Below are 26,893 nucleotides of genomic sequence, written 5' to 3' on the forward strand. Positions count from 1 at the left end.
AATTTCTCACCAGCATTCTGAGTGGAGACATAACATTTGCTTGCACTAGGCTTACTTTTTTAATTCTATCCAGAACACACAGAGAAAAAACTTCTCTAAAAGCTGTACACTAGGGTGACCATTTAACAGGACAGTCACGAAACTCAAAGGTTGTCACCAGCGTAATGGAATACAAAGTATGGAATGGAAGTACTGGCAATACATGTTTAGAATACAGAAGTCAAGTATATGTATTCAGTCAAAGTTACAGTTTATGAAGGCACTATTTAGAATATAGTTACCCTTTAAATATGTAGGACAGTACTTTTAGAATAGTAACCACTAAATGTAAAAATATATACTATCTTTAAGAGAAACATTATCAATGCTTCTTGATTATGTATTTGAAAAATCAGTGCATGGCGTGTAAAGACATACTCTAAAAAACACCTTCTTTACAAACAATAACGTTCCTGCTAAAGCCTGAGTAGACTCATAAATCAATGTGATGAACCAAACTAGTGGAGGGCAGTAGAGGACATGTTCATGGATAAGCAGTGATAAGCTTAGAATTGGTGTTGTACTGGACATGTGCATGTGTTTTTTGCAAGTTACATACATAACATACCTACTCACTTTAGAGTCAAAAAGATTTTGTTATTGGATTATAGTGAACTGTTTGCTTGGTTCATGAGACAATAGTGGGATTATAGGAGCAGCAGTGGACTGAAGCAGGTGATGAGAACCAAAATAATGTTGAGAATTGTGTAATTTTTTCATTAACAAGAAAAATTAGACATCCTATTCCACCCGCTAGTTAGGCCTCCCTCACTCACACGATACCACCAGTGCTAGTAGAGCAAAAGCTAGCACAAGCCAGAAATAGTGTTAATTAAATGAAATTTACAACAGCAGTTTTTTCCATGTGCCTTATCAATATGTATTCTAAACAGATTGTGTTCTGAGTATGTTATATGTATATATTGTATATGAATATGTTAATATTGTAATGGAATATATTACTGAAAACATTTAGGACAGCATATTCAGTAATCAACTATCACTACTTTTTAGTAGTATTTTGCTCAACACTGGTAACTACAACAATTTTTCCCAGATGTTTACTTATTTTCACATCTCACCCCGATCCATACAGCTTCACAGTGTGTAGTTCTCACAAATGGAATCTGCATTGTCATATGTGATATCACCTCCCTTTAATGCCAGTGATACACAAATTACCAAATCTTTGTAGTTGAGTAAAAGTAGAACTATTCTACTTGCTTTTAAATGTGCTTAAATATCAAAAGTAAAAGTACTGTGAGTTATTACAGTGTTATATTATTGTATTATATTATGTTATACAGTGGGGTCCAAAAGTCTAAGATCACTGGTGAAAATTCTTCTGTTGTGCAATCCTTTCTAATTTGATACAGATTTTTTCATTACAAATTACATTATCAACATTAAAGTTTGAGTGAAAACTTTATATGTTTACATACATTTCAGAATGTTTTAGTATTTGGTATGTTTTTTAATGACTGTGTGCTCAAGCTGGCATATTTGTGCAAAAGCCTCTGATGAATAGATCAAATCCACCTAAGAGCCTTCAGAACACCTGCTTTAATGTAAGGAATAAGGCAAAAAAGCTGACCTTTTTGTACAAAGGTCTTATGTTGCCATTGTTAAAAATTAGTTTGAGTTTGAATAGCGCCCTAAAATAGTGCAGAGTTTCAAAAACTTTTTCATTTAAACCTGGAAATAAACAACAGAAAGTTTTGGAATTTTGAAGAACTTAAAACAAAGAAAGTTATAATAATTGAAATAAAAAAAAATGACGTACTGCATTATTTCTAGGACTTTTGGACTTCATAGTAATAGTAATAAGATACTTTAAAATGATGACAGTATTTAAAAATGGTGGTGGTATTTCAAAGTTTTGATGTGTCACACGTCTATTCCATGTCTGAATGCTCATATAAACACATTCTACCTATTTATATTTTAGGGACTCAATGATCAGAGGTGTAGAAGCTCACTGATAGGTGGCACCGATAGAAAGAGGGGAAAACTTAGAGCCAGAAAAAAACGTTTGATATCGACTTTCAAACTAACACCAGTCACTCGTCTTTGCGCTCTCTGATATCCTCCAAACGAATGTCATTTTTGCATCAGTTGGCTGGAACCAAGTCTATACTGTAGTGCACATGCGTCAGGCTCCAGTCTTTGCAGGCCAGAACACTGCAGATTTCAGCATACTGCCTCATTACACACACCTGATTCAGCTCATCACCTAATTAGCAAAGCATTCATGAACTGAACTGACAAGCAAGCTAAGCGTTAGCTTAGCCAAAATGCAACAGTCTCGAACAGAAATCGAACACCACAGAACCAGTTTGATTTTGGCTCTCTGCTGCTCCAACACCTGTCACTCAACATTTGCTCCCTCAGACATTAATTTTTGTCATCTATACTTTCAGCAGAGCACCAGTTAGTCAGAATCAAACCTGCACTGTAGCTTGTGACACTGTTTGGGTCTGTAGCCTGCTAAGCTGAGCTAAGCTAAGCTAATGTTAAGTTAGCCAATCAGGCTACAGATCCAAACACTAAGGAACAGGTTAAATTTAATCTTCTATCTCTTCAAAACCGGTTTCTCAACTTAACTCCCTCAGAATCTAATTGTTGTCATCTAAAGTTGTGTTGCTGCATTTATTAGCCAGAATCGAATATGTTCTGTGGTGAGCAGAGCTGTTATCATTTTAGCTGAGCTAATGGTATCCAGAGCCTCTTGGCTAGTTAGCAGCACTGTTTAACATTTAGCAATTCGCTGTTGTCGGAAGAAAACCTTGTATCCTCCAAAATGGTAACTTTACTAGAAAAGAAAAAAATGTACTTTACTTTTAATGTAAGTCACTGGAACCACACTTTTTTCCAAGTCGTTTTGGGCCGTTTCCTTTTGTCCATTCTACATGAAATTTACACACAATGTGCAGGCCAACAGGCATTTTCAAATTATGTCAAAAACTTTAAAACAACAAAGGTTTTCTTCCAACAGCAGCAAATTGTTAGATTGTTCGTTTGACGTATATAAAATGATTGCTTGAAAATCATGCTTTGTGTTTACTTACTTGATAACCAAGTAAGCAAACTAAACTTTTTGATTATTTTTGTTTATTTGGAAATAAAGCACAAAAGTGACATAACTGTAATATTTGGATATGGTTTGAATGTATGAAGTGGATATTGCATCTACCATGATTGCCCCTGCCCTTACTCAACACTAATGCATTAGATCAAGCCAATCAAGGACTTTTGAAGATGTTGATTAGCTGAAGGAGGCGTAGCAGATTGTGGTTGGACCTATACCCCACAGAAAAATACCAGGGTGACCACTGCCTTAGATTACCTTTATCCTATGATGAAACATGTCCTGAAGGAAGTGGTATCTTCCAGGATGACAGTGTCTCCATCCATAGGGCATAAAGGGTCACTGAATGATTGGATGAGTTTAAACATGATGTAAAAAATATGCTGTGGCCTTCACAGTCAGCAGATCTCAATCCAAATGAAAAGCTATAGAGGATTTTAGACTGATGTGTTAGACAGCGCTCTCCACCAGCATTATCAACACCAATTGAGGGACTTACTTTCGGAAGAATGGTGTTGTATCCCTCCAGTACAGGTCGAGAGACTTGGAGAATCTATACCAAGGCGCATGGAAGCTGTTATAGTAGCTCCTGGTGGCATCTAAGACGCTGTTGTATTTTCCTTTAATTTGTCACTCATCTGTATAAATTTATACATTTTTTTATCTTTTAATGAGGCAGTGAGGCAGTGGCATAACTAACAGCAGGGCAGATGAGGCAATAGCACTGCAAGGGATGCCAATGGTGACCAGCTTTCTTAACATTGTTATTGGACCCCTTAAATTGCTACTTACACAATTTTACACCTCAAGGGTAGCTATAATTACAAAATAATATATTTCATCCATCAGCTTACATTCAAGAGCCAACTTTCTAAGACAGGAATAATGAGTAAACATGCTAATACAATTAGACATTACATTTAGAGGCCCATTAAGGTTGTTTTCTTAACTGGAGACCATAAGATCCTAGTTACGCCACTGGGATGACGTATGTGAAAATAAAACAGGTTTCCCCAGGTCTGTGTCTGTCCACCACACCAGTGTTCTTCCCCTTCAGTCAGAACCTTGTGGGCTCATCCAGGTTTCATTTGGAACGTTTTTAATGGCTTGAAGGGGACATCAAACAAGTGGCTTTGTTTCAGCCTCCAGAGCTCCCCATATCCTCTTCTTGTAATCTCATCAAGTGGACCAAGAGATATGAAGAGATTATCATGTGTGAACTTGAAGCATTGAGCACATCACTTTCCTTCACAAGACCACGCTTGAGCCTTGCCCCAATCCAATTTCAGGCACAGTGGGCTTCACCATAAGACACAGCATCAAACATGGATCCACTCAGGTGGGGCTCCACCACACATAACCGAAATGAATTGGCTTATCTATTAAAGTTGATATATAAATTGCTAGTGGTCATTACATTGCTTTATGCTCTTACTGACTGGCACTCTTTCCATGACTTCATTATACCACGCTTGGAAAATAGAAGCTTAACAAGGAAAAAGAGACATTTGTTGCTTTTGTTCTACTTATTTAAAGAACTGAAACCAGTGCTGAAGTTTGTGGGTTATATGTAATGATAACAGTCACGTTAATAGGCTTCGTTTATTTAAAGTGCTGCCCAGCTAGGTCATAAATGGCCTAGATTTAGGCAGCATAATAGGAGTATGCATCAGGTGAACGACTTCACCTATAAAACTGAGTGTAATGAATCTGACTGGTGATCCTAAATTTGGAAGCTGGAAAAGGGCTTGGCAGTAATTCCATCTTGTCATGACTCTTATTTGTTTTTCTTTCACATAAATGGGAGAAGAAATTGCATGCTATGGAATAGTTCGGTGGAGAAATTCCAGTTGATTCCAGTTGCTAATGGATTTAAATGGGTTCAACAAGATTTTTCTATTGGTTTCTACTGGACTTTTGATCAGTAAGCTACCAGGGAACTTCCATGTAAAAAACAGTAGTATTTCCTACACTGTTAGAAATAAAAGTACTGTGCAGGTACATTTTTCATTCATCTAGGTACCAACAATGTAAAGGTACAACAGTAGCTTTAAGGTACAATTGTGTACCTTAAATAAGTTTTTCCCAGTGGAAAAGTTCATGTTTGTATTTTTTCATAAACTGATGTTTTCAAACAGAACAATAAAATAAAAAGCCTGGAGACGAGACAGGGTGTGTGGAGTCAATACAACTTTAAAAATATAATTTCAATGGATTATGGTACAATTATGGTCCCTGACTAAAGGTTCTGAGATGTACCCTTGAGGTTACCACCCCAGGGACAAGAGGGGTACTGCCCCAGTGACAAATTTGTACTTTTTTTCTGATTGTGTACTGGTTTGAATCAACAGGTCCCAAATGGAACCAGCAAGATTGTCCAGCTGGTATCATACTAGAATTTCCACTAGGTAGATAAGTTTACATCATTTTTATATACATTACGTATGGTGGCTTCTTGCATTTGGTGGAGCACTGCAAGTTTGTTGCCAAGAGTGTAGTCAGTTTCATCTTCAAGGCAGCCTAGTGATAGCCATAGACTTCATTCACATTGTTTCTTCTGGGACCTACTGAAAACTTAAAATCACGGTTATAAAGTATTCTCTATGCATACTTGATAATATTTTGAACTCAAAGACAAAGAATTGCTGATATTCTGAAACGAATAAAGCCAGGTTTTGGACTGCAGTTGGCTTTCAACTAGGAATCTGCATTAAAAATTTACCTTTGAGTGTGTGTGGTTGCTGGGGTACACACTTCTTAAAACAAATCCATGTTCATGCTGCAGATATGTTTATTTTCTTTAGTAATGACAGTTATGGTGAGTAGCTGAGTTAAAAGTTAGGATTACATTACAAGATAGTAGTTACCTTTTTCACAGAAAATCAGCTTTTTATATTCGTCCCAGCTAAAATGCTGGTTTTCTTATTGATTATATTATTAATATCAGACTATTATAGTTACATGAATAATTAGCTTGCAAAGCATCAGAAAACAAGCTTCTTTCTGCTACCTGAGCATCTGTTAGGAAAGTACTAATAGCTAACTAATTTTCATTAAACTATATTAAATATTTTACTCCTTATTGTTTCACATATACAGTGCAAAAGTCAGAGATCACCCGTCATTTATTTAGTACTAGAAAGGAAAGATGGTCATTTTGAGATGTGATCATTTCGACAAAATTATTTATAAAATAAAATCCCCATCTCCTGTTCCTTGACTTTTACTAAATTGGTGCATCTTTTAGACACTGTTATGAGGCCAATATTAATTACCAGTCAAAACCTCCATTGAGTACATTATTAATTTTTCATCATCCACTCTTTGCCTTCTTTACAGCTTCCATTCTTTTCGGGAGACTTGCTTTGAGGTTTTCAAAGAAATCTGCAGGGATATTTTTCCACAACTCCAAAGTTCAGTCTTGGTTCATTTTCTGTTTCTCACAATGCAAGTAATCCCAAACACATTCAGTGTTGTTGAAATCTGGACTCTGGGGTGGTCAGTCCATTGTTCTGAGAACACCAGTTGCTTCTTTGTTTGATTTGGAAATTTTCACCTTTTTTGTCTATTTTCTTTTCTCAGTAACAGCTTCTTGACAGCTGTACATTCTTTCAGACCCTTAATGCTGAGTTGTCTTTTCACAGTGGAAGGATGGAGAGAAACATTGTGGATTATTTCAGATCTAAAGTAAGAGTGGAGGTTGATTTTCTCCTCTTTCTCAGAGATGAAAGCTTTAAGTACTTTTTATCTGATGGTAACAGTTTTGGTGGTCTACCAGGTTTTGCAGGGTTGTTAGGAGTCCTATTTTCTCTCTATCTTTTAATGACATTTTGAAGTCCAGCTTTGGAAACACCTTTAATTTTTTTTCACTTCTTTTCCTTTTACCCTTCTTATGAAAGTAGATTATCTTATATGTATTTTTTATATGTAATCTCCTCAGAAACTTGAATTTAATGTCCATTTTGACTGGAAATTAAACAACCAAAAGATATTCTCTGGCCTTTGCACAGTACTATAAGTATTTTGTGAAATAAACAAGCTTTGCTATTTTTATTTTGTTTAAGAATTTGCTATTGCTTAATTACCTTCATTTGAGTGGAAATTTAGTTGAGAAGTTCCGAATTCAGTCAGGCTTTTTTATTCCAGTTCCCAACACATTTGAGCCAGGTAATCAAGGGCTGTTGATTGCCTGGCACAGCTTTGCTGTGAGCTGTAATAGAATGGGAACTTTCACTGACGGCCCCCTAAGACTTGATACGCTTTTAAAAATAAAGGAACTAAAGGTGCCAGAAAGGGTTCTTTGGAGCTACGCAACAGAAGAACCACTTTTGTTTCCCTAAGGAACCTTTTGATGGATGGTTCGTTAAAGAGCTCAGTTGAAACCACTCAACTGAAAGATTCTTTAATGAATCAAAAGTAGTTCTATGGCAAAGAACAAAATAACCCCTTTCTGGCACATTTGTTTTTAAGCGTCTGTATATAGTACCATCTTTGCTAATTTAGTCCAAAAGCAGATGGACACTCCTAATTATTGTGTTCAGGATTTTTTGGCCACATCCTATTTTATACACTACATTACTAACAGGTGTATAAAATCAAGTACACATCCATGCAACCTTCATAGACAAACACTGGCTTCATGAATGGGTTTCCATGGCCGAGCAGCTGCACACATTGGCTGGAGTGGTGTAAAGCATGCTGCTACTGGAACAGTGGAAATGTGTTCTCTGGAGTGATGAATCACGCTTAACTATCTGGCAGTCTGATGGACGATTCTGGGTTTGTTGGATGCCAGGAGGATGCTACCTACCTGAATGCATAGGGCCAACAGTAGAGTTTGGAGGAGGAGGCATAATTGTCTGGGGCTGTTTGTTAGGGTAGTTCCAGTGAAGGGTAAAGTTAATTCTACAGCATATAAAGGCATTTTAGACAATTATATGTCCTGACCTCAACCCCACTGAATGACTTTGGAATAAATGGTAATATCGATTGTGAGTCAGGCCTTCCAACATCAGTGCCTATTCCCACCAACATGCTATAAAATCCTGTGGAAAACCTTCCCTGAAAAGCGAAGGCTGTTATAACTGCAAAGAGGGGCTATAACACTCTGCCTTACAACTCCATATTAATGTCCATGGTTCTGCAATGTTATATCAAACAAACTTATGTATGTCTTATGGTCAGGTGTCCATATACTTTTGGGCCTATAGTATACGTAAGCTTTTTGTAACAACTGACGTAACATTAATAAGGGTTTGTCATAATGCATACTGAGGTAAAATGACATAAAAATGGACATAAGCAGCCTTTATAATGTATATAATGTAGCCCTGAATGCTCCCTTTGGTAGTGTTACCGAAAGAATTTACCCTGTAAGATGTTGATCTCACTGTATTGATGACGTGAACTCTGCAAATTGGGCTAAGAAGGGCATTACACACTATTGCACCAGCCCAGGCTTTTCAGAGTGACCTGATGCCTCAGCTTTTCTCACTTAAAGAAAAAAAGAGTAGGAAGTAAACTTAGAGATGTGCTTTTTTATCAGTATCTTCACTGGACAACAACCGAATGCAATTGCAAGAAGAGGGCTGATCTTCACCAACAAAAAAAAAAAAAATCAAAGTGGAGAAATTGGAACACCTTGGGCCAGAATTACTGTCATTACAGGCAAAAAAGAGTCTAGAATATTGCCCAGAATTGCAACTTTCATGGGCTTCTCCACTACAACAGTTTGGATCCTGCAGGGTAGATGAGCAAGGACAGGCTAGATTGCTGCAGTCTTGCTTTCACTGATCCCAAGTACTAAGATCAATGTGTGCACAGAGAAAAGGAGGGATAATGGTCTAGGGCTGTTTTTCAGAATTTGGGTAGGCCCCTTAGTGAAGGGTAATGGTAATTCTACAGCATACAAAGGCTTGTAAAAAGTATCCTGAAGAGTAGGACACAATGGAGAACCTGAGGTTTGTGGGTAAAAATCTCAGCACTGCCAATTAAGAGAAAGTGCAAAGTCTCAGAAACCATTTGTCATGCTGTAGAATGCAGACGTGTTTAGTGTGAATTTGCTTAGCTAGATGTATAGCCAGGTTGTACTATTACTGCAGAGGATGTTCTCTCTAGTTAGCGATGTGGTTGTCATTTATGGATTTCTTCCAGAAGCTTGTTTCCTGTGTTAGAGCTACAACTTAGTAATTGGCTCCCCAAGTTTGCTTCATTCAGCTTTTTTGTTTTATCATGTTCTGAACAATTTAGGATGCAGCACATGCTGCGTTTTATCAGAGCATGTGAGCCTATTGATTATCAATTCAGCTGAATCAGTTGAACCCAATCAGTTAAAGCATTGAAAGTGATTCCATATTGGGATAAGTATGGTTTGCTGTTTTCTTAGTCAACAACCAAAAAGTGGTGTGTTAATGTGTTTAGTGTTAATGTTCTGACGCTAATGTAAAGTTAATGTTCCAACAGCCATCACAGGAATAAACATCTTTGTAAATTTCTGTGGGCACTTAATGATGTTTCTATTTTCTTAAATATGATGCAGATAGTAGCTCCACACCATTAACCAAAGGTCAGCCTGTTCAAATCATGTTTGGGTTGCTGTGAGAAGTTAACACCAGTGTCATGTAACTGCTAATGCTGTTGTGATCTTGAGCAAGGTGCTTAATAAAGCAGCTCCAGGGGTTCTGACACATAGTGAGCCTCTATCCCCTGCTACCTCTGTCAGTTGCAGTGACCTTGCAAAAGAGCCTCAACACCTGGAACACATTCAGAAGTAGTGCACTCGAGATTTATAAGGGTTTCATTCATTCATTGTGATGCTCGTGCAATAGTGTGATATATAAGACAAACAAAAGAGCAACTGTTCTTCAGGTGACTGAGAATGCCAGTGTAAGACATGATCAGACTGTCTGCAAGAATAGCCCATCCACAACTACATAAAGTCAGGTTGCAGTGCATAAACCCCTCAGTACAAAGACAGGTGCGCACTTGAGAGTTCGGTGGTGTAGGACTTGGCCATAGAGATGTGAAAAAATTGAAATGGTCAAATGAGTCATCCATCACCATATTCTCTGAAGTGGGTGAGTGCATGTGTGGTGTACACCAAGAGAGCAGTACAAGCCTGATTGACCCCTACATGATGGTAGCTCTGTTATGCTGAGGGGGGCATTTTGTTGGTATGTTTTCAGTCTATTTTCTAAACCTCTGCACAATTCAGTTGTTGAGATGTAAAGAAAATCCTTAGGAGAGATGCCCCATTCTAGAGAAACTTCCAAACTCAAAATTCTTTATAGTGGTGGTGATAGGAACTAGGGGTCACAATGTCTGCAGGACAAATATGGCCATTTTAATAACTATCCAAAACCACCACTGAAGGTATATATATGTGCTCTGAGCTTTTATATGTAATATTGCTGATCGTAAAATAGTGGTAAATCTAAGAAAACAGGTTTTCTTTGGGGATTTACCTTACTATTTTGCCATGAATGGACTTTGAAAACTTTGAAAGTTTTAGGCCAAAATCATAGCTCAAAACTATTGTAAAATAATGTTATAGGCACCAGGCACTGTATTTGTAATCATTAGGGATGCATTGATACTGATACTGGTATTGGGCCGATACTGTGCTCATTTATTTGTACTCATAAAAATGCACCAATACCAACATTCCATGTGACATAAGCTGAGTGTAGCTCCCACGCTAATGAACAAAGAACAAGGCTCTCTGCTCACACAGAGAGGAATTACTAACTCTGTCACAGTCGGACACAAAGTTACTGGTCACTTTAGACATTTTGCCTTGGTATACGGGAGGAGGAAAAGTCCATCTACACCAACTTTACTCTGTTTTGCTGAGTATAATAGCGAGGTATAAACATTGACTTTTAAAACTGTTTTTATAAAATAGGCTGCAGCGAGACTGTATTGTCCTACCGTGAACATCACCGCCTGAATTTTAACTTCAGTGCTCAGTGTTAGCAGCACTGCTCAGTTTATCTTTGCTCAGTACTTCGTGCAGCGTGTTTTGAATTAAACTGTTTGTAGACAGAGCTGTCTATAGGGGCTGTATTTCACATAGCATGGACGTAGCGTTTTCATACATTGTGAGTATATAAATCTTAGGCTTTGTCTGTACACGGTAGTCAAACTTATGGTGTGAGTCACCAAAGAACAAGATTTCTCAAACTACACATGTATGTCTGGATTTAGAGCACATTCAACTACAGCTCAACCAACCAAACAAAAGACTTCAGACATAAAACTTCACAAGTAAACTCCTCAGATGCTTTAGCCTCTGATGTGATTCCTGCTCTCAGTGAGCTACAGAGACATCTGGTTCCTATCACCACCACTGTGAACAATTCTGACTTGGTAAGCTTCTCTATAATGTGGCATTTGACATTAAACTATTCTGGATGACTTTAAGCTGAAATTTAGATAAATTTATGGACTTCCCCTTTAAGACTTGCTGTTTTTACGTTGCGAGATATGAGGTGAAAAAGATTATGATACTAACTTTAGCTGACCATTAGCATCTGTCTATTTATCTAAAAGGCTGACTGCCATTCTCTGTGTACATTTCAAGCCACGTCACCTACTATGGCTCTCTGTGGTCCCCATATGGTTTTAATTTAATGTGGTAATGACAAATGCATATTGTGATGCACTGAGAAATTGAATAGTGCTTTGTGCACCAAATGCCGGTGCCGATGTGTACCTTTATTGAAAACAATGGTTTCAAATTTCTGGCCGCTGCACGATGCAACACAGTGTGTCCAGTGGCCTTTAGAGGGAAGGGTCACTGCAATTTAGCATAATACTGATTATTATAGTTATTCTGACTGAATGAAACATTTCTACCCAGGATAACTATGCACCCATCCAAAGGGCACATGGGGTCATGAGTATGAAAATGAGATAAAGCATGTGCTATGGCCTTCACAGTTACCCGATCTCAACCCAGTTGAAAATCTGTGGGAGATTTTGTATCACCATGTAAGACAGTGCTCTCCACAATTGTCTATTGCTTCTCTTGTTATCTTCATTGAGTGAATATACTCATAAATTTTTTATATTTTAATAAAAAATATATTTTAGACAAGCAGCCCTGAGGCTAATGTCTCACTACTTAACCTCTTGATGAACAGACCATTACTTTAATCAAGGAAAGCATTCACAAACAAAGCAAGAGGAAAAACAGATGTAGACATAGTGGACAAGTTAAAGAAACAGAACAGAAAATGACAGAAGAAAAGATAAAGATTAGCAGAAGAAAGAAAAAAGTTCTAGGTTCTAGCAAGTATGCGAACATCCTGAGATCTGCATATGCAGTCAACCTTCACAATAGAGACATCATGAAACAATACGATCATTAGCAGCGTGAAAAATGAAATGGCTGTCTGCGCGACCTCCGCCCGTCTGAGCTAATCACGCTGTCGTTTGCGGTCTGCTGGGAGAACAGTGGGCCAATCATGAAACTGCAGCTAAATTCCAGCAGCGTGTCAGCGTCGAACGAGAAAGTAATGGTGGTCTTTTTTTTCCCCCCTCAGCGAAATCTCTTTTGAAATAAATACAGGATCATCTCTGGGGCTAATGCGCGTAAATCAATGTGCGGGTTATGACTCTGCACTCATTCTTTTTCTCTCTCTCGCCCGCTCCCTCTCTCACTCCATCACTTTTTAACTAACAAGGCTCATCTTCTTACTCATAAGAGGACGATGATGAGTCAGCGAAAACAGCAAGCGTCTCAGAGGGAGGCTGAGAGGGAGGGAAAATCCATCCATTTTTGCTCTAAAGTATGTATGTAGGGCCCTAGGGAGTATTCCATTTCTCTTATTCTCTCCCCCTCTCTTTCTCTTTACCATGCATGTAACCGAGCAAAGTTGATATGTAGGCTGTTACACTGGAAGCCACAGAGCTGTTGTGCTTCTGACGATCTGCTCAGGGCATATGTCTGTGTTTAGATCACTTGAAAGAACATGGAGTTATGATAGTCTGTAGAAAAGGTGAACAGGTGCAGCACTGCTAAGTAACATGCTAAGTGGCCTCTGCTAAGGCTCAGACACATCGCTAGTTGGGCAAAAAAGTGAAATCAACCCCTGAGACATGTTTAGTGCCAGAAGTTCTTCGGTCAAAAAAGTTTAGTGCCAGAAGTTCTTCACTCAAAAAAATAGCACATTCCATGCTGGTCTAAGCTTGTTTATGCTGGTTTATGCTGGTTTGGTGCTGGTCTAGCTGGACACCGAGCATGAGCTTGCAGCTGACCAGCATACCAGCATCCAAAACACAACATATGCTAGTTTTGCTGGTGACCAGCTATGCTTGCCTGAGCTGTTTTTTTTTTTCTTGGGAGCTCAAGCTGGTAAAGGTGGTAGACCAGCTTAGCTGCTTCACTAGCGTAGAGTATGTTTTTGTTTGAGTTTGGTGGTTTAGCTGGTCTGCTAGCAGCACTACTACTAGCTTGACCATGCTGGTTGGCCAGCCAGTGTATGTTTTCACCTGACCAACTTGTCAACCACCTGGACCATCAAAGACAAGCTTAGACCATCTGAAACCAGCTACCAGTGAAAGCTGGATTTTTTAGCAGAGATAACATCACATCAACACAGTTGCTGACACCGGCAACAGTAATACAGCATCACTTATTAAATTAGGTTGGCTTTAGATCAGTCAACATATTGATGAAGTAGTTGGTTAAATCTATAAAATTGACACTAAAGTTTTAACTTTAAGTTTTGAGAAGGTAAATAGATCATAAGTTAAAAATGAACCTGAGCTTGACATTTATCGGCACTCACTGCAGCGCATTTTACAGCATTGCAGCAATTTATACTGTATCTGCTACGTGATGGTACGTACTAATGTAAGCAGGCTAGCTTATTGCTAACAATACTTGCTTTCATGGCGGCATCCATGTTTTTTTCCACTTTGTAGTTCTAACATGTGGAGGATAGAAATGATATAATTCTGAGCTCTGACATCCCACTTTAGAGTCAAATATAGCATCAGGCATGTAGCTTGCACGATTTTAATGATTACCTTGCTAGAAAAACCAGCATAGACCAAAATGTCTAGTCAAACCCAGCATATGTTGTGTGCTGGGTGACCAGGTAAACCAGCACAGGACCAGCATAAACCAGCTAAGACCAGCATGCTGGTTGGTGCCATTCTATTTCCATTGCTTTTTAGCTACATTAGCATCATAGCTCCATTGCTTAAGTACAGAAGCAAACTTCAGATAAAAAAATGTCTTGGCTGATCAGCAGCACTGAGGAGAGTGGTGCACTGGATTTACATCATTCAAATGTGTACATCATTTCCACATGAATGAAATATATAACACCAAGACTGTATTGATAGAAGATTTTATTTATGTGGAAACGATGTGCACATTTGAATCAAGTTAATTCTACACATTACATATTCACTGTATGGGCTATTTGGAGAAGGGGCAAAATGCACAAATATGATTTACACATTACTTGTTGCCCTGTATATGTGCTGTAGATCTGGAGTAACACATTACTGTCTCACACCCACGCGTGCAGTCATACACTGTGTTCTTCACATCATTAAATCTTTGTCTAGCGTTCTGTCTTTCGCTTCCCTGTCCTTCTTTTGTCCCATGATGTCCCTCTCTTTCTGCCCTGGCTGTCCCCCACCTCACTCTCTTTTCATCTTTCCTCACTCTTTCATCCTCTCTCTCATACTCTCTCTCTCTTTCTCTGTCATTCTTGCTATCCCTAAATATAGCCCTCTTTGAAGCAATCCCTGTTTTGTCTCCTACCAAAACACCCCAAGACAAAAATCTGTCAAATAATGTGTGAGTGTGTGTGTGTATGTGTGTGTGTGGGGGGATGCTTTTCTTTTCTTTTAGCACAAAATTTGGCATTCATTGAAAAAAACAAAACAAAAATCAAAAATCCCTTTAGGGTCATCTTGAGATGTAAGCATGTTGTTTTTAAGGATTAATGTTTTTAGGATTCTCAAGTCAGTAAAAATGTTGAAAAAAAATTGTTTTTGTGTTTTTTAAGTCATTTTTTTGTACTTTAATCAACAAAGTTTTGATGTGTACAACTCTGCAAAGCTGTGTTCGCTAGTCATGTACTGGCTATTTTCAAGATTAGCTTATATTGTCACTACCGTAACTTTCACTACCAAAACATTTGGTAAGGTTTCAGTAGTGTTATGGTTGTTTGGTTAGTGATATAATGGAATGTTGAATCATTTGTTTTGATAAAATAAGCATAATTAAGGTACAGAGTCACTCAAGGCAAAAGGATTTTAGTCTGAAGTCCAAGTCTCTTACAAGTCTGAACTGTGTTTTCAACTCTGAATTTGAACCACTTTGGTACTATGATCCATATATAATACATACAGGTACTTAGGTATAAATATAATGCATATGATACATATTATTACATGTAGTTGCTTTTTTTCTATATTTATAATTCATATGGGATACATTCCTATTACATACAGTTAATTACTTACATGTACAATATTTTGGGACACATTATTACATGTAGGTACGTACATGTATATATAATACATACGGGACATACTTATGCAATACATATGAGGCACAAGCACATGTGTATATATAACATGAGGCACATTATTGCATAGGTAGCTATATATCATATTGATAGGACATTATTAATACATATAGGTACTTACTTATGTATTACACATAGAGGACAAATGTGACCCTACGTCCTGAGATTGTATTAAAACAAACCACTGTGTGTGTGTGTGTGTTTGTGTGTGTGCGTGAGTGTGTGAGTGTGCATATGATAGCCCTAATCAGGGCTGTGATTGCCATCTGCCTCTGTTTGTAGAAAAGAGAGTCTGAGAGAGACTGATTACAAGAAAGCAGCATAAACGAAGAAAACTAAAGAAAGTATTAAGAAGACATGCGAAACGGAGCAGGGAATATATTTAGAAAGGTAGAAGGTGTGAAGAATGCACACAGGAGACTGCCACAGAGCTGTATGTTGTTGGAGAAAAAGAGGTGAGAGAGAAACAAATGGCGAGGGGGGGAAAAAGGATACAAAAGCAGAGAAAAGGAGGTGTAGTAGTATATATTTAGAGAGGGAAAGAGAAGGGGTGGCTGACATTTCTGATCCTCATTTTGTAATTGAATAATAATCTCCTACGGGACCTGACCTAGAATTGTAAATGTGTGTGAGACAGAGAGGGACTGTGTGTGACTGTGTGTGTGTTTCTACTACACAAAGAGAACGGACCAGTTTTGGCTAACGTAAAATGAAATACTGCCACCTACTGTTTGAGATGTGTCCTCACATGAATGCAGAATGAAAAATGAGCTGCCTCAATGTGCTCTGACAGAGTGCAGAAATAAAACTTCTTTTCTCTTCGAGCAGGACATATATTTTGTAAAGGTCAATGAGATAAATCATCCTCTCTCTCTGTATCCCTCGCGCTCTCTCTCTCGCTCGGACTAAATTTCAGGCTCTGACTCTGAGGACGCACTTTCTTGTTCTCATTTTCTCTCTCGCAATTTCCATATAATCCTATCTGCTCTCTTTGCCACGGCAAATTTAATTCCATTAATGTCACTTTGTCAAAGCGTCGTCTAAAGAGATGATAATGTAATCTCTTGAACTCGTCTAGTTGGGTTCAGCTCCTCAGTAATGTCCCCCTCTTTCTTTCTGTCTCTATGTGTAGCTTGCGGAGAGAGGGCTATACGGTGCAGGTCAACGTCAATGACTACCTGGACATTTACTGCCCACACTACAACCTGAGCCAGCGGGGGGCACTGGAGCGAGGCGTGGTCGAGCAGTACGTGCTCTACATGGTCAGTTACCGTGGCTACCGCACCTGCGACCCCCAGATGGGCTTCAAGCGCTGGGAGTGTAACAGGCCGCACGCCCCTCATGCGCCAATCAAGTTCTCGGAGAAGTTCCAACGCTACAGCGCCTTCTCGCTGGGCTACGAGTTTAATGTAGGCCACGAGTACTACTACATATGTAAGTATTTATTAGGACCATTTTCCTTGTTCCTCTACTCTAGAGCCACTCTAGGAAATCCCCCTAAAAGGGCTGATGTGAACAAAATATAACACTGCATTTATGCAATATCATTCAAACCTAAGAATGTTCTTTACCTCTCCTGTGAAGTTACCATTTTGGAGATACAAGAACAGTGGGCCTCATTCACCAACCATGCTTAAGAAGAAATTTCTTCTTAAAACCCACTTAAGCAGTTTTCACGAAGATTCTGACATTCATCAATGTTTACTTATTTGGGATTCGCTCTTAGGTAAGAAGAGTCTACACACAATCAAACAATTCTGCAGTTTAAGATCTGACGTAGACTTTTTCTTAAGACTTTTCTTAAAAACAAATTTGAGAAAAAACTTATTAGTGAATGAGGCCCAATGACGGTCTTAGAGAATGACCTGTACAACTGAACTGACACGATGGCAGCATCACTCTAGAAGTTTCTGCTGAGTCTGCCAAGGGAGAGCAGGAGCTATGAATGTTTCTCACCGTGTCTCACTGAGGTGGAGCTATGGTGTTTAGTTTTTATGTTTGGAGCTAAAAGTAAAACCACACCACACAGCATTCATTGTAGCTAACTTAGCAAGAACATAACTTAAGAAAATAGCCTTTTATGGTTCTGGTTCTTTGTGATATATATGTGGTTCCCATTGGTTTCACCAATACTCACACTGTCACATATGTAGCAGTGTTAGGAGCAAGGAAAGCATATATGTGCAGAGCAGCAGTACTGCAGGACCAGGGTTGGGAATTATGCCCCTACCCCAATCATCACTGGTCAGTTTCACAGAACCTGTGAATGAGCAGATATTATTTAGGTGGAGCATTCTCAACATAGACATGGTGACATGCTGGTGAGTGTGGTCACAATGTCAGTATTTTGTTAAGTGGTCCACCACTCAGCCAAGAGTGACTCTGTTGTCAGAACCTGACCATTGATTCCTAACACAGACTGTACATGACTACAGATGGGCTACAGTCTCTAACTATACACGAGTAAGGTGGACCTAAAAGTGGCTGGTGAGTGTAGCTCCATATTATTACTAAATATGTAACCAATATGACAACTACTGCATATTTAAATATTTGATGAAATACATAACTTTGTGTTATTGCTTAAGCTATGATTGATAATTGCATTAGCACTTCTGCGCCAGTGCTGGGTGAGGGTTGCCTGTTATTTCGTCAGGGCTACAAAATGTTGCCTTTTGATGTGGTGAATTACACATGGCAGTGTGTAAATATTCATTTAAACAATGAATAAAAAATAACTTAGCCCTGACACACAAATATGCCAAAAGCACTGCTAAAACCTCTTTCAAATATTATTTTAAGTGTCTCAAACTTAATAAAAACGTATTAATTCATTCCCATGGTTTGCTAACATCGTTATGTTACAAAAATAATGTGATATCCAATATTGCCCAGGAGTAGTGAAATAAACATTTGATATCTGAAAATTCAGTTTTTATGCAGTTTCATGGTCCTGAGTGCTCTAGATATAGTTTAGTGTAGTCTTAGCTCAGTCGTAGAGTCTTTTGTATGGAAAGCTTTTCAGAAAAAAGGTTTACAGTTTAGGTTGGACAGCTAAGCCTACATTGCTCACCAGAAAGTCTGTCGTTTCTCAGAATGGCTTTCAACTTGGCAGATCTTTTATAAAAAGCAAGTATAGAAACCTGTGCATTACAAATCTGTGTTTATTTACAACCACCTCATTCTGATTTGACAGCATTGTATCAGTGAAATAACTGTGTGTTATACCTTCTGCGATCAGGGATGGATTATGAATTGGGTCACTGGGCCAGTGCCCAGGGGCCTCTGACTGCCAGGGGTCTCGGGGGCCTCAGACCACAAGGCTCGAGATGGCTCAAATACTTGAGATAATCCATTGCAGATGTAAACATCAGCTGAACAAATAGCCCTTGAACATGTACAAATGACAAACTAAGTGAAGAAACATTACCTTTTCTCAAGCCCCTTTTCTGTTTTCAATTATTGTTGACAGATGCTGCTGTTGCCACTGAAACTGGGATGTTAGCGTTCACTCTTCAGTTCGTGTAGGACTACTTCTGTTTTTGTATTATGACACAGATTGGCTTGAAGTGTTCTTGACAGAAATATATTACACAAAAAACTGTTTGAATTCTTCAAATTCTTACAATGTATACGTAGTAGAACATTGCGCATTAATGATGAATAGTTTTCTTTATTTTTTTAACACAAAAATAAATATTTTATCAGTGTTGCTGAAAGTGGACATAACCATGAAATATTGTTCTTTCTCACCTTTCTTTTATTGTTATCATATTCAAAATATGATAAACATAAAAAACGTAATGTTCATCTACGTTTTTTGTGTTTATCATATTTTTGAATGGTGCATAAGGTTCCAACAACAGTAAAAGTGGTCGTATTTTGGGTCACTTCTGTGAGGTTCCTTTGTAAATAATGTACAGTGGCACAAGTAAACACAAAATCACATTCTGAACTGACTAACCAATGTATGTTGGTTATGTATGTTCCAGTATGACTGAAAACAGTATGCTAGTGTGGTTAAGACAATTTCATCATATTTACAAGTCATATTTACAAGCTGGTGCTAAAAAAGTTGTATGTGTTGCAGCTATATTTCAAACATTGAAGCACTGAGATCAAAATTGCATAGTAATACTTCTAAACAATATGAATTCCAAAAGTGAAACAACAACAATTTAACTGTGGGGAAAACAAAGGACGTTTTCATTTTCTAAAATGTACAAATAATTAATTTTCTTCAGAATAATTCAGATTCCCAACAAGGGGGCAATTCAGTAGCATTTTTGCCATCACAGAGAGAAAGGAAACCCAAACTAGCAGCAGCTAATGGATGCATGTATGACAAAATAGTTTATTAGCTTAACTTTTTTAGCACCGGCACTACCTGTCACATTTACAATTGTATCATATTTACAAACACACATGCCACACATATTTTAAAGAACTCTATATTTCATTTTGTTTTATAATAGTTTCTCAAGCTAACAACAGGTAACTAGCTGGCTAGTTTACTAGCACAGCTTGGCTAGCAGGAACACAACACTAGCATGAAAGAAACACATAAATGTATCTGCAGTTCATTTTTATGAACAAATACATTCATTCATACAAATACATTTCATTATGTTTGATAATACCTTAGGCTAACAGTAACTAAGTAGCTAGGAAAGGGTTGTAATTGTAGTTACATTGAGTTCCCAGTTCCTTTTTTTTGTGTTGTGTAATTGAATTCTGTCCTGTTGGTTTAGCACCCAGACAGCTTTGCTGTTGCTCACGTCTCTTACTTTCAAGCTTTAACACTTTATTTCAGACAAATCTTAAACCAAAAAGAGAAGAGCACTTAACAAACTTTACTTCCTCTGCTGACAGATTTCGGACGTGCGTCTGCAGTTTAATGAGAAACTCAGTTCTTTTGTCCTGACACTTTTTATGACTCCTATTCATGTTGTTTTTATTATCTACTTTTATTTTTTAAGTCACTATTTCACTGTTGATCACTGCAGTGTGGCTTTATGCAACTTTGCGGCAGTCTTTTCTGTTTCTCTATGTCGTGTGGCTGAATGGCCACTAATACATGAACCCTTTTTGGTGTCTGATTTATAAAGTGTCTTTTGAGAAGCACCTAGATATAATTCCATACAGCCTTTAAGGCTTCTCTACACCGTAGCCCTGGGGAGCTTTTGAATCATCTTATCTTTTCATTACACTTGAGGGATTAGTGGCTTGTTCAATGGCGCAGTGATAGAGAGCGAAGGAAGGACAGGAACATTATGACCTGCAGCTGTGCTCCAGTCTGAGGCACATTAACACTGTGGCTCTGTCTGTGACCTGCCATTGTAACACTGGTGATTATAACATTGTACATTTACAAGGTCTACTTATTTACAGACGTGTTATGCACTTTTTTGGCTTTGAAACATCTTATCATATCATCTTGTCTGCCTTGGTCTGGACTGCAGGCTGCAAAGACGTCTGTTTGGATTTACAGTCTAGAAGAAATGTTAGCAAAATGAAATGAAAATATAAGTAAATATATAGAGGGTTCTGATTGAAGTTGTGATGTTCTGAATTGGCTTTTGTTTCTAATTGTTAATATTCGTGAACTCACTAGGTGGTGAGCCAGATCCTCAAGCGTAGTTGTGCAAACTCCAAAGCAGGTTATGCTCAACTGAGTATGGTAGTTGTAGTCCATCATATGATTTCAACACTAGATAATGAATACAAATGTTTGTAAGCAAAGTACCGAAAGACAAAGTGCCCAAATGTTGTTCACTCTGGGTCTGTAATGTCATATTTAAAGCCAGCAATAATGTAAACAATTAATAAAAACTCACATATTAAGTAACACAAAGCTTTACCTTAAGGTAATAACCTATTTCACCAAACATGCATTTGTGAGCTCCTGCTGCTTTGCTGCTAGTATGATGGCAAAAATGCTACTTCATTGCTAATAGCACCCCACCAATGCTAACAGTTATTTGAACATTTTACAAAAGGAACATTAAAATTTAAACCTTATGTTTTTCTACAGTTAAATTGAGAAATTGTTCCATCTTTTGGAAGTAATTCTTTCTATAATTATTATTATGCTACTATAACACTTTCAGCTGTTTATAGCACAAGTGTCACCTGCTCAAAAAGTGTAAATACAGCCCTGCAAGTGGAATTAAAGCATAGAATAGTTTACCCACATATCTAAAAAGGCATTATACATGTTAATACACAGTAACATGCTTAAAATGCATTTAAGTTTGTTATGTTTGGAAACAAAATGTCAAACCAAGTGGCATTTATTTTGAAAAGACCATTCCAAGACTCCCACTGTCTTTCTGTCAAAAGGCAGCTGGTGTGTTTCAGATTGATATTACTTGAGCAGATTCTTAGCAGACTTGTGCAGGTCTGTGATTTACTCTTCACTCTGTACTAAGAGCAGAACTCTTTTTGGTGCTATATAGAACCAGTGGTGGTTCTAGAAAATTTTACCAGGGGTGGAAAAGGGCTGGCAGTGTTAAAGTGTGAGGGGGCCGAGGTAGGGCAGTGGTAGGGAGGGATGGACATTGTTCCACTGATCGCCAATATCCAGTTCCCTCTCCACTTAAAGGAAAAACGAGACAGAAGAGAAGTGCTCATATGTGCAAGCGGGGGGTGGGTCGCGAGTGGCGGGTGGTGAGTTGTTCCGCAGATATCAGAACAACTCTTGCCTAACAGGCATAAACAAGCCAATCATGTATAATGTGGCCAATCAGATTTCAAGAAAAACATTGGCCTCCCCAGCCATCCCAACCACCCCTTTAAAACCACACATATATAGAACCATATACAAAAGGTTTCCCATCATAGAGACTGTTGTTCACAGCTGTATACATCACTGTTGCTTTTAGTAAAGAACGCTTCAAGAACCATTTTTAAGGGTATACCTTTGGCACAATCTGGTTGGAATCTTTCTCTAAGTTTTCTCCAAACAAAAAAGTCTACCATCAGTTTGATGTTGTGCTACAAATGATTTATTAGTACTCTTTTTGAAATACCCTTAAGAACTTCATTAAAGTTTGCATACATTTAAATGGTTTGGGTGCCCAAAACTTTCATGGTCCCACATATTCTGTGAGTTGTAATGTGTAAAGTGTCCTGCAGGGTGCAGTATGCAGTTTTAATAGACTATTTGATGTGATGTGAGTGATCAGTAGGTGGCAGTAGACTGATGTGTCTGTTATTGTGTGTCTTTTTCAGCCACACCCACTCATCATCATGGACACAGCTGTTTAAGACTGAGAGTGTTTGTGTGCTGCTCTACAGGTGAGTACTATCTCTCTCTCTCTCTTTCTGGTTACCTAGACTTACATATGTCTCTCTCTGCCTTTTTCTCTCACCCTCTCACTCTCAGTCTCTCTCTCACTCTCTGTGTACACAACACTCTCACAAAGTCACTGATAATCCACTCAGAAGAGGCACTCTCAGCCATCGTACTCTATGTGTTTGTGAGAGCATATAAGTGTGTGTTTGTGTGTATGCATCCTACAGAGTCCTTCAGTTTCCTCTACTCTTGCAAACTAAAGACATTCCTGCAGTTGATGTGAAATGTTCTAGAAATATAATAAACACTATGAGCTTAATGGGCTGCAGTATTACTCAGTGTCAGTGCTGTGAACATGTATTAGAAATACAGCAGTGGCCTTTTTAGATTTTTTTTTTTTTAGATTTTTAGTTCATCCTTCCAGGAGCTGGAGTTTTAAAAGCCTGTATTATAGAAACAGTGCACAGTGTAGGGGTGGGCATTATCCCAACATCATATTAACAATACAAAAAACTGTCGATAAGATTATAACGATAAATTGTGCTGCTTTTCTGGGAACATGTTTCTAAATCACTGACAAACCTCACCTTTTATTAAAAAAGATTTGGCCAGAGCTCCCACAAGGCAAAGCTGTCTAAGATGGTACGCTGTTGTTGGGAGTTTGAGAGTGACACTGCTGGGTATAATGCTATGATGTTATAGAAAAAAACCTGTACTCACTGTACTGTGCTTGAGGTACACTTTTTAAAAAAATGGGCCCTACTGGTGCATTGTGTCTGTCCCAGTGGATCAACCCCCAGAGAAAAGGTTGTAATGTGTATCATATATCGTACAATGTCTCATGACTCATCGTTTACCTCTTTGCCATATCATCCATCTCTAAGACAGTGTTTGTTTACAAGCATTTATTTCTTTACAGCAGTCGGGTTGATGTTCTAATTGTCTTTCTTTTCTTTGACAGTTTCACATGCAGATGACGACTCAGACCAGAGCCCTCCTGACTACACAGTCAGGCCCAAAATACACGACATTGGTGAGTGCACACACACACACACACACACACACACACACGCACTCTTAACTCATCATATATCAATATTCTCATTGACTCTCTCCTCTTTCTATCTTTCTGTTTCTCATCTCTCTGACTCCTTCTCTCTCTCTTTCTCTCTCCCTCCCTTTTGTGTCTTTCTCTCTGTTTCCCTCTCTCTCTTTTGCTCCCTTTCTCTCTTTCTCCTTTGTGTCTCTTTTTGTTTCTCTTTTCTCTGTCCGTCTCTTTTTCTTTCTCCTTCTCTCAGTTTCTCTCTCTCTCTCTCCCTCTCTCTCTGTACTAAATGGTTTTAGTTTGAGGTGCCGCTGCTGTTGTGTCCACTAAGCGAAAAGCAAAGCGTCCTCATCACACACACACACACACAGCTTCAGTTCACATGAGGACCACAGGAAAGCCCTCACCCCCCCACCCCCACCCACACCCACACCCACCCACACCCATCACCCCCAAGCAAAATTAAATGGCATAACACTTGGCATTCTGGGAAGTCAAAAGGCACCATGCCTGTGTGTCTGATTGCTTTATGCAAACAAACACAAACAAAACAAGCAGCGCAATGTCCAGTACAGGTCGCTCCTTGTGTGCTTGGCATTAAAATGGAAACTGATTCACATATCCATATCTGACCTCTCTAAGTGCTTGTATAACCTGTGTGACCCTATTGTGCCCCTATACTGCCTGCCCTCCAGCAAATCGCATGACCTACACATACGCTGTGTGCTATGCTTTATACAACATCAGACATCCATAAAACTTTGGAAGGTCAAAGGGTCAGTAACACTCTGATGAGTATAACGGCTTACAGAAGCAGTTCATTTTTCTCACGAGGATTCATGAGGATTTGAGTGATTTGTTGGTGCATCATAAACCAAACATACTGTCACAAGAATTTACAAACACAGATTTATTAGAATGCTGAAAGCATCTTTTAAGGATGATCTTCTTTTTCTTCAATGGGATACATCACATCACATGACATTTATTAATGTGATAATTACACAGCAAACACTTTTACGTTCTTCGTTCCATTTATTCTGGATGGTGTTATGAGCAGCCTACAATAGCTATGATAGACTGTGCAGATGGTGTTTGTACCAGCCTGTACTGATGATGTCTGCATAAAGATGTGAGTCAATAGATTATAGAGATTTGCATTCATTTATATGGAGAGCTGCCTTCATAAAGACAAACAAATTGATAGATGCTGAGGGATGCAGAACTTTAGAGCTAACAAACTCTTTGGAACCACTTTGCAGATAAAATCACTTAATTCCACCTCGCTGGTCAGATTAGTTTAGCATCTGTTTGCCTGCAGATGTCCTTGCAGTTCTGCTTCCAGGTTGTTCTCCCTCATCAGCCACTTTATTAGAAACATCTGCCTTGTAGTTCCAACTTGCTAGTGTGCAGTTTGACTGTAAATTGTAGCCTGTAGACTTTATCTGTTGATTAATTTTGGTCATCATCCTCTAGACCTTCATCAGTGGTCAGTTTCTGACCACAGAGACTCCTTTGGCTGGATTTTTTTTTTTTACTTTCAGCCCAGCAGTAATACTGATGTGTGTAAAAACCCCAGAAACACTACCATGCCTCTACCATGTCAGCAATACTGCTGCTCTGAGAATGGCCACCACCTAAATAATATGTGGTCAACAGTGTTTCTGTAGCCAGTAATTCACCATTGATGAATGAGGTTTAAAGTCAAATTACACATTTTGTTGATTTTCTATGTGAAAATGAGCTAACACATCCTCTACCGGGAACAAACTAAAATATGGCCATTTTCTCCAAATTTTAGTGCACAGTGCTAGTTTAAACATATTGCAGAAACATAAAACATGTGCCATAACTTTTGCACAGCCCCCCCCCCACCCCCAACATGTAAATTCAGCAAATAAACGTAATTGTTCATTAAAATATGCAGAAGTCTGTTCTCTGTAGAGGATGTCATTTGATCAGGGGTGCACAAACTTTTGCATACAACTGCAGTATGAGTGTAAACACAGTGTATCAGATTGTATCGTTCCTCTCCATTGAGTACACACAGGCATCGAACTACACATTCCACTGTAGCAAATAACGTACTCATTTTAATACTGATTGCATTGCGTAAAGTATAATTAATATAAATTAAACAAACAGGTGCACAATAAGGGCAGACTGTCCCTCACATCTTCCCCACCTCGAAATCAAGAGCAAGAAGGAAGAGCATGTTCCTCGTACGCATATCGTCGCTGTCGGAACAAATTATCATATTCCTTACTGTTAACTTTACAAGAGAAGGAAAAACAGTCTAAACTTGTAATGGAAGTTAACGTAATAAGACTTTTTTCTTTTTATTCTGGACTTTGCTGTTGGTCCACTCATCATGTAATTTTAGCACAATGCAAAGCGTAGTTTTCAAACTCTGCAAAAAATGTAAGAAACTACAAAAATGGAGATTTTTACATGATAGCGACGGTATTTTGGCTAAGGGCTAATATATTAGCGTGTGGCTAACACAGTATTCTAAAATATTGTACTTTTTTGATGTTGAATACTCTAATAACTTTAACACTAACATATTGACATAAGGCAGATTTTCAAGCACTTCATAGTTGTGCTATGTCTTTTCTTGTTCATTGAAAGTCAGTACAAGCCTAAAGTGGACAAAATTAGCCATCCTCTTTCCTAGCTTTGCTTGGTTTGCAGTTAATACTCACACAAAGGTCTACAGTTACACAGATTCATGCGTGGAGTAAAGCAAAGCAACATGAGAGCAAAAAACACTTCTGCTTTTTAGTTTCTGCAGGCATCCATGTAGAATTGACTACATAGCTAACAAATACACCAGCATTACTCAGCATTGCTCTCCAAACATGTTGGAG

General features: G+C 38.4%; 1 protein-coding gene across 2 annotated transcripts in view; it reads left to right on the forward strand.

Moving 5' to 3' along the window:
• efna3a (ephrin-A3a) overlaps window positions 1-26,893 on the forward strand; it is a 147,190-nt gene that overhangs the window by 115,880 nt on the left and 4,417 nt on the right. For both annotated transcript variants that reach the window (XM_036567169.1, XM_036567170.1), the window contains exons 3-5: window positions 16,814-17,115; window positions 22,915-22,980; window positions 23,940-24,011. In XM_036567169.1, the coding sequence (XP_036423062.1) occupies window positions 16,814-17,115; window positions 22,915-22,980; window positions 23,940-24,011 (440 nt within the window). The remainder of the gene's footprint in view (window positions 1-16,813; window positions 17,116-22,914; window positions 22,981-23,939; window positions 24,012-26,893) is intronic.

Source organism: Colossoma macropomum, unplaced genomic scaffold (assembly GCF_904425465.1).
Source record: "Colossoma macropomum unplaced genomic scaffold, Colossoma_macropomum, whole genome shotgun sequence".
Taxonomy (NCBI): Eukaryota; Metazoa; Chordata; class Actinopteri; order Characiformes; family Serrasalmidae; genus Colossoma; species Colossoma macropomum.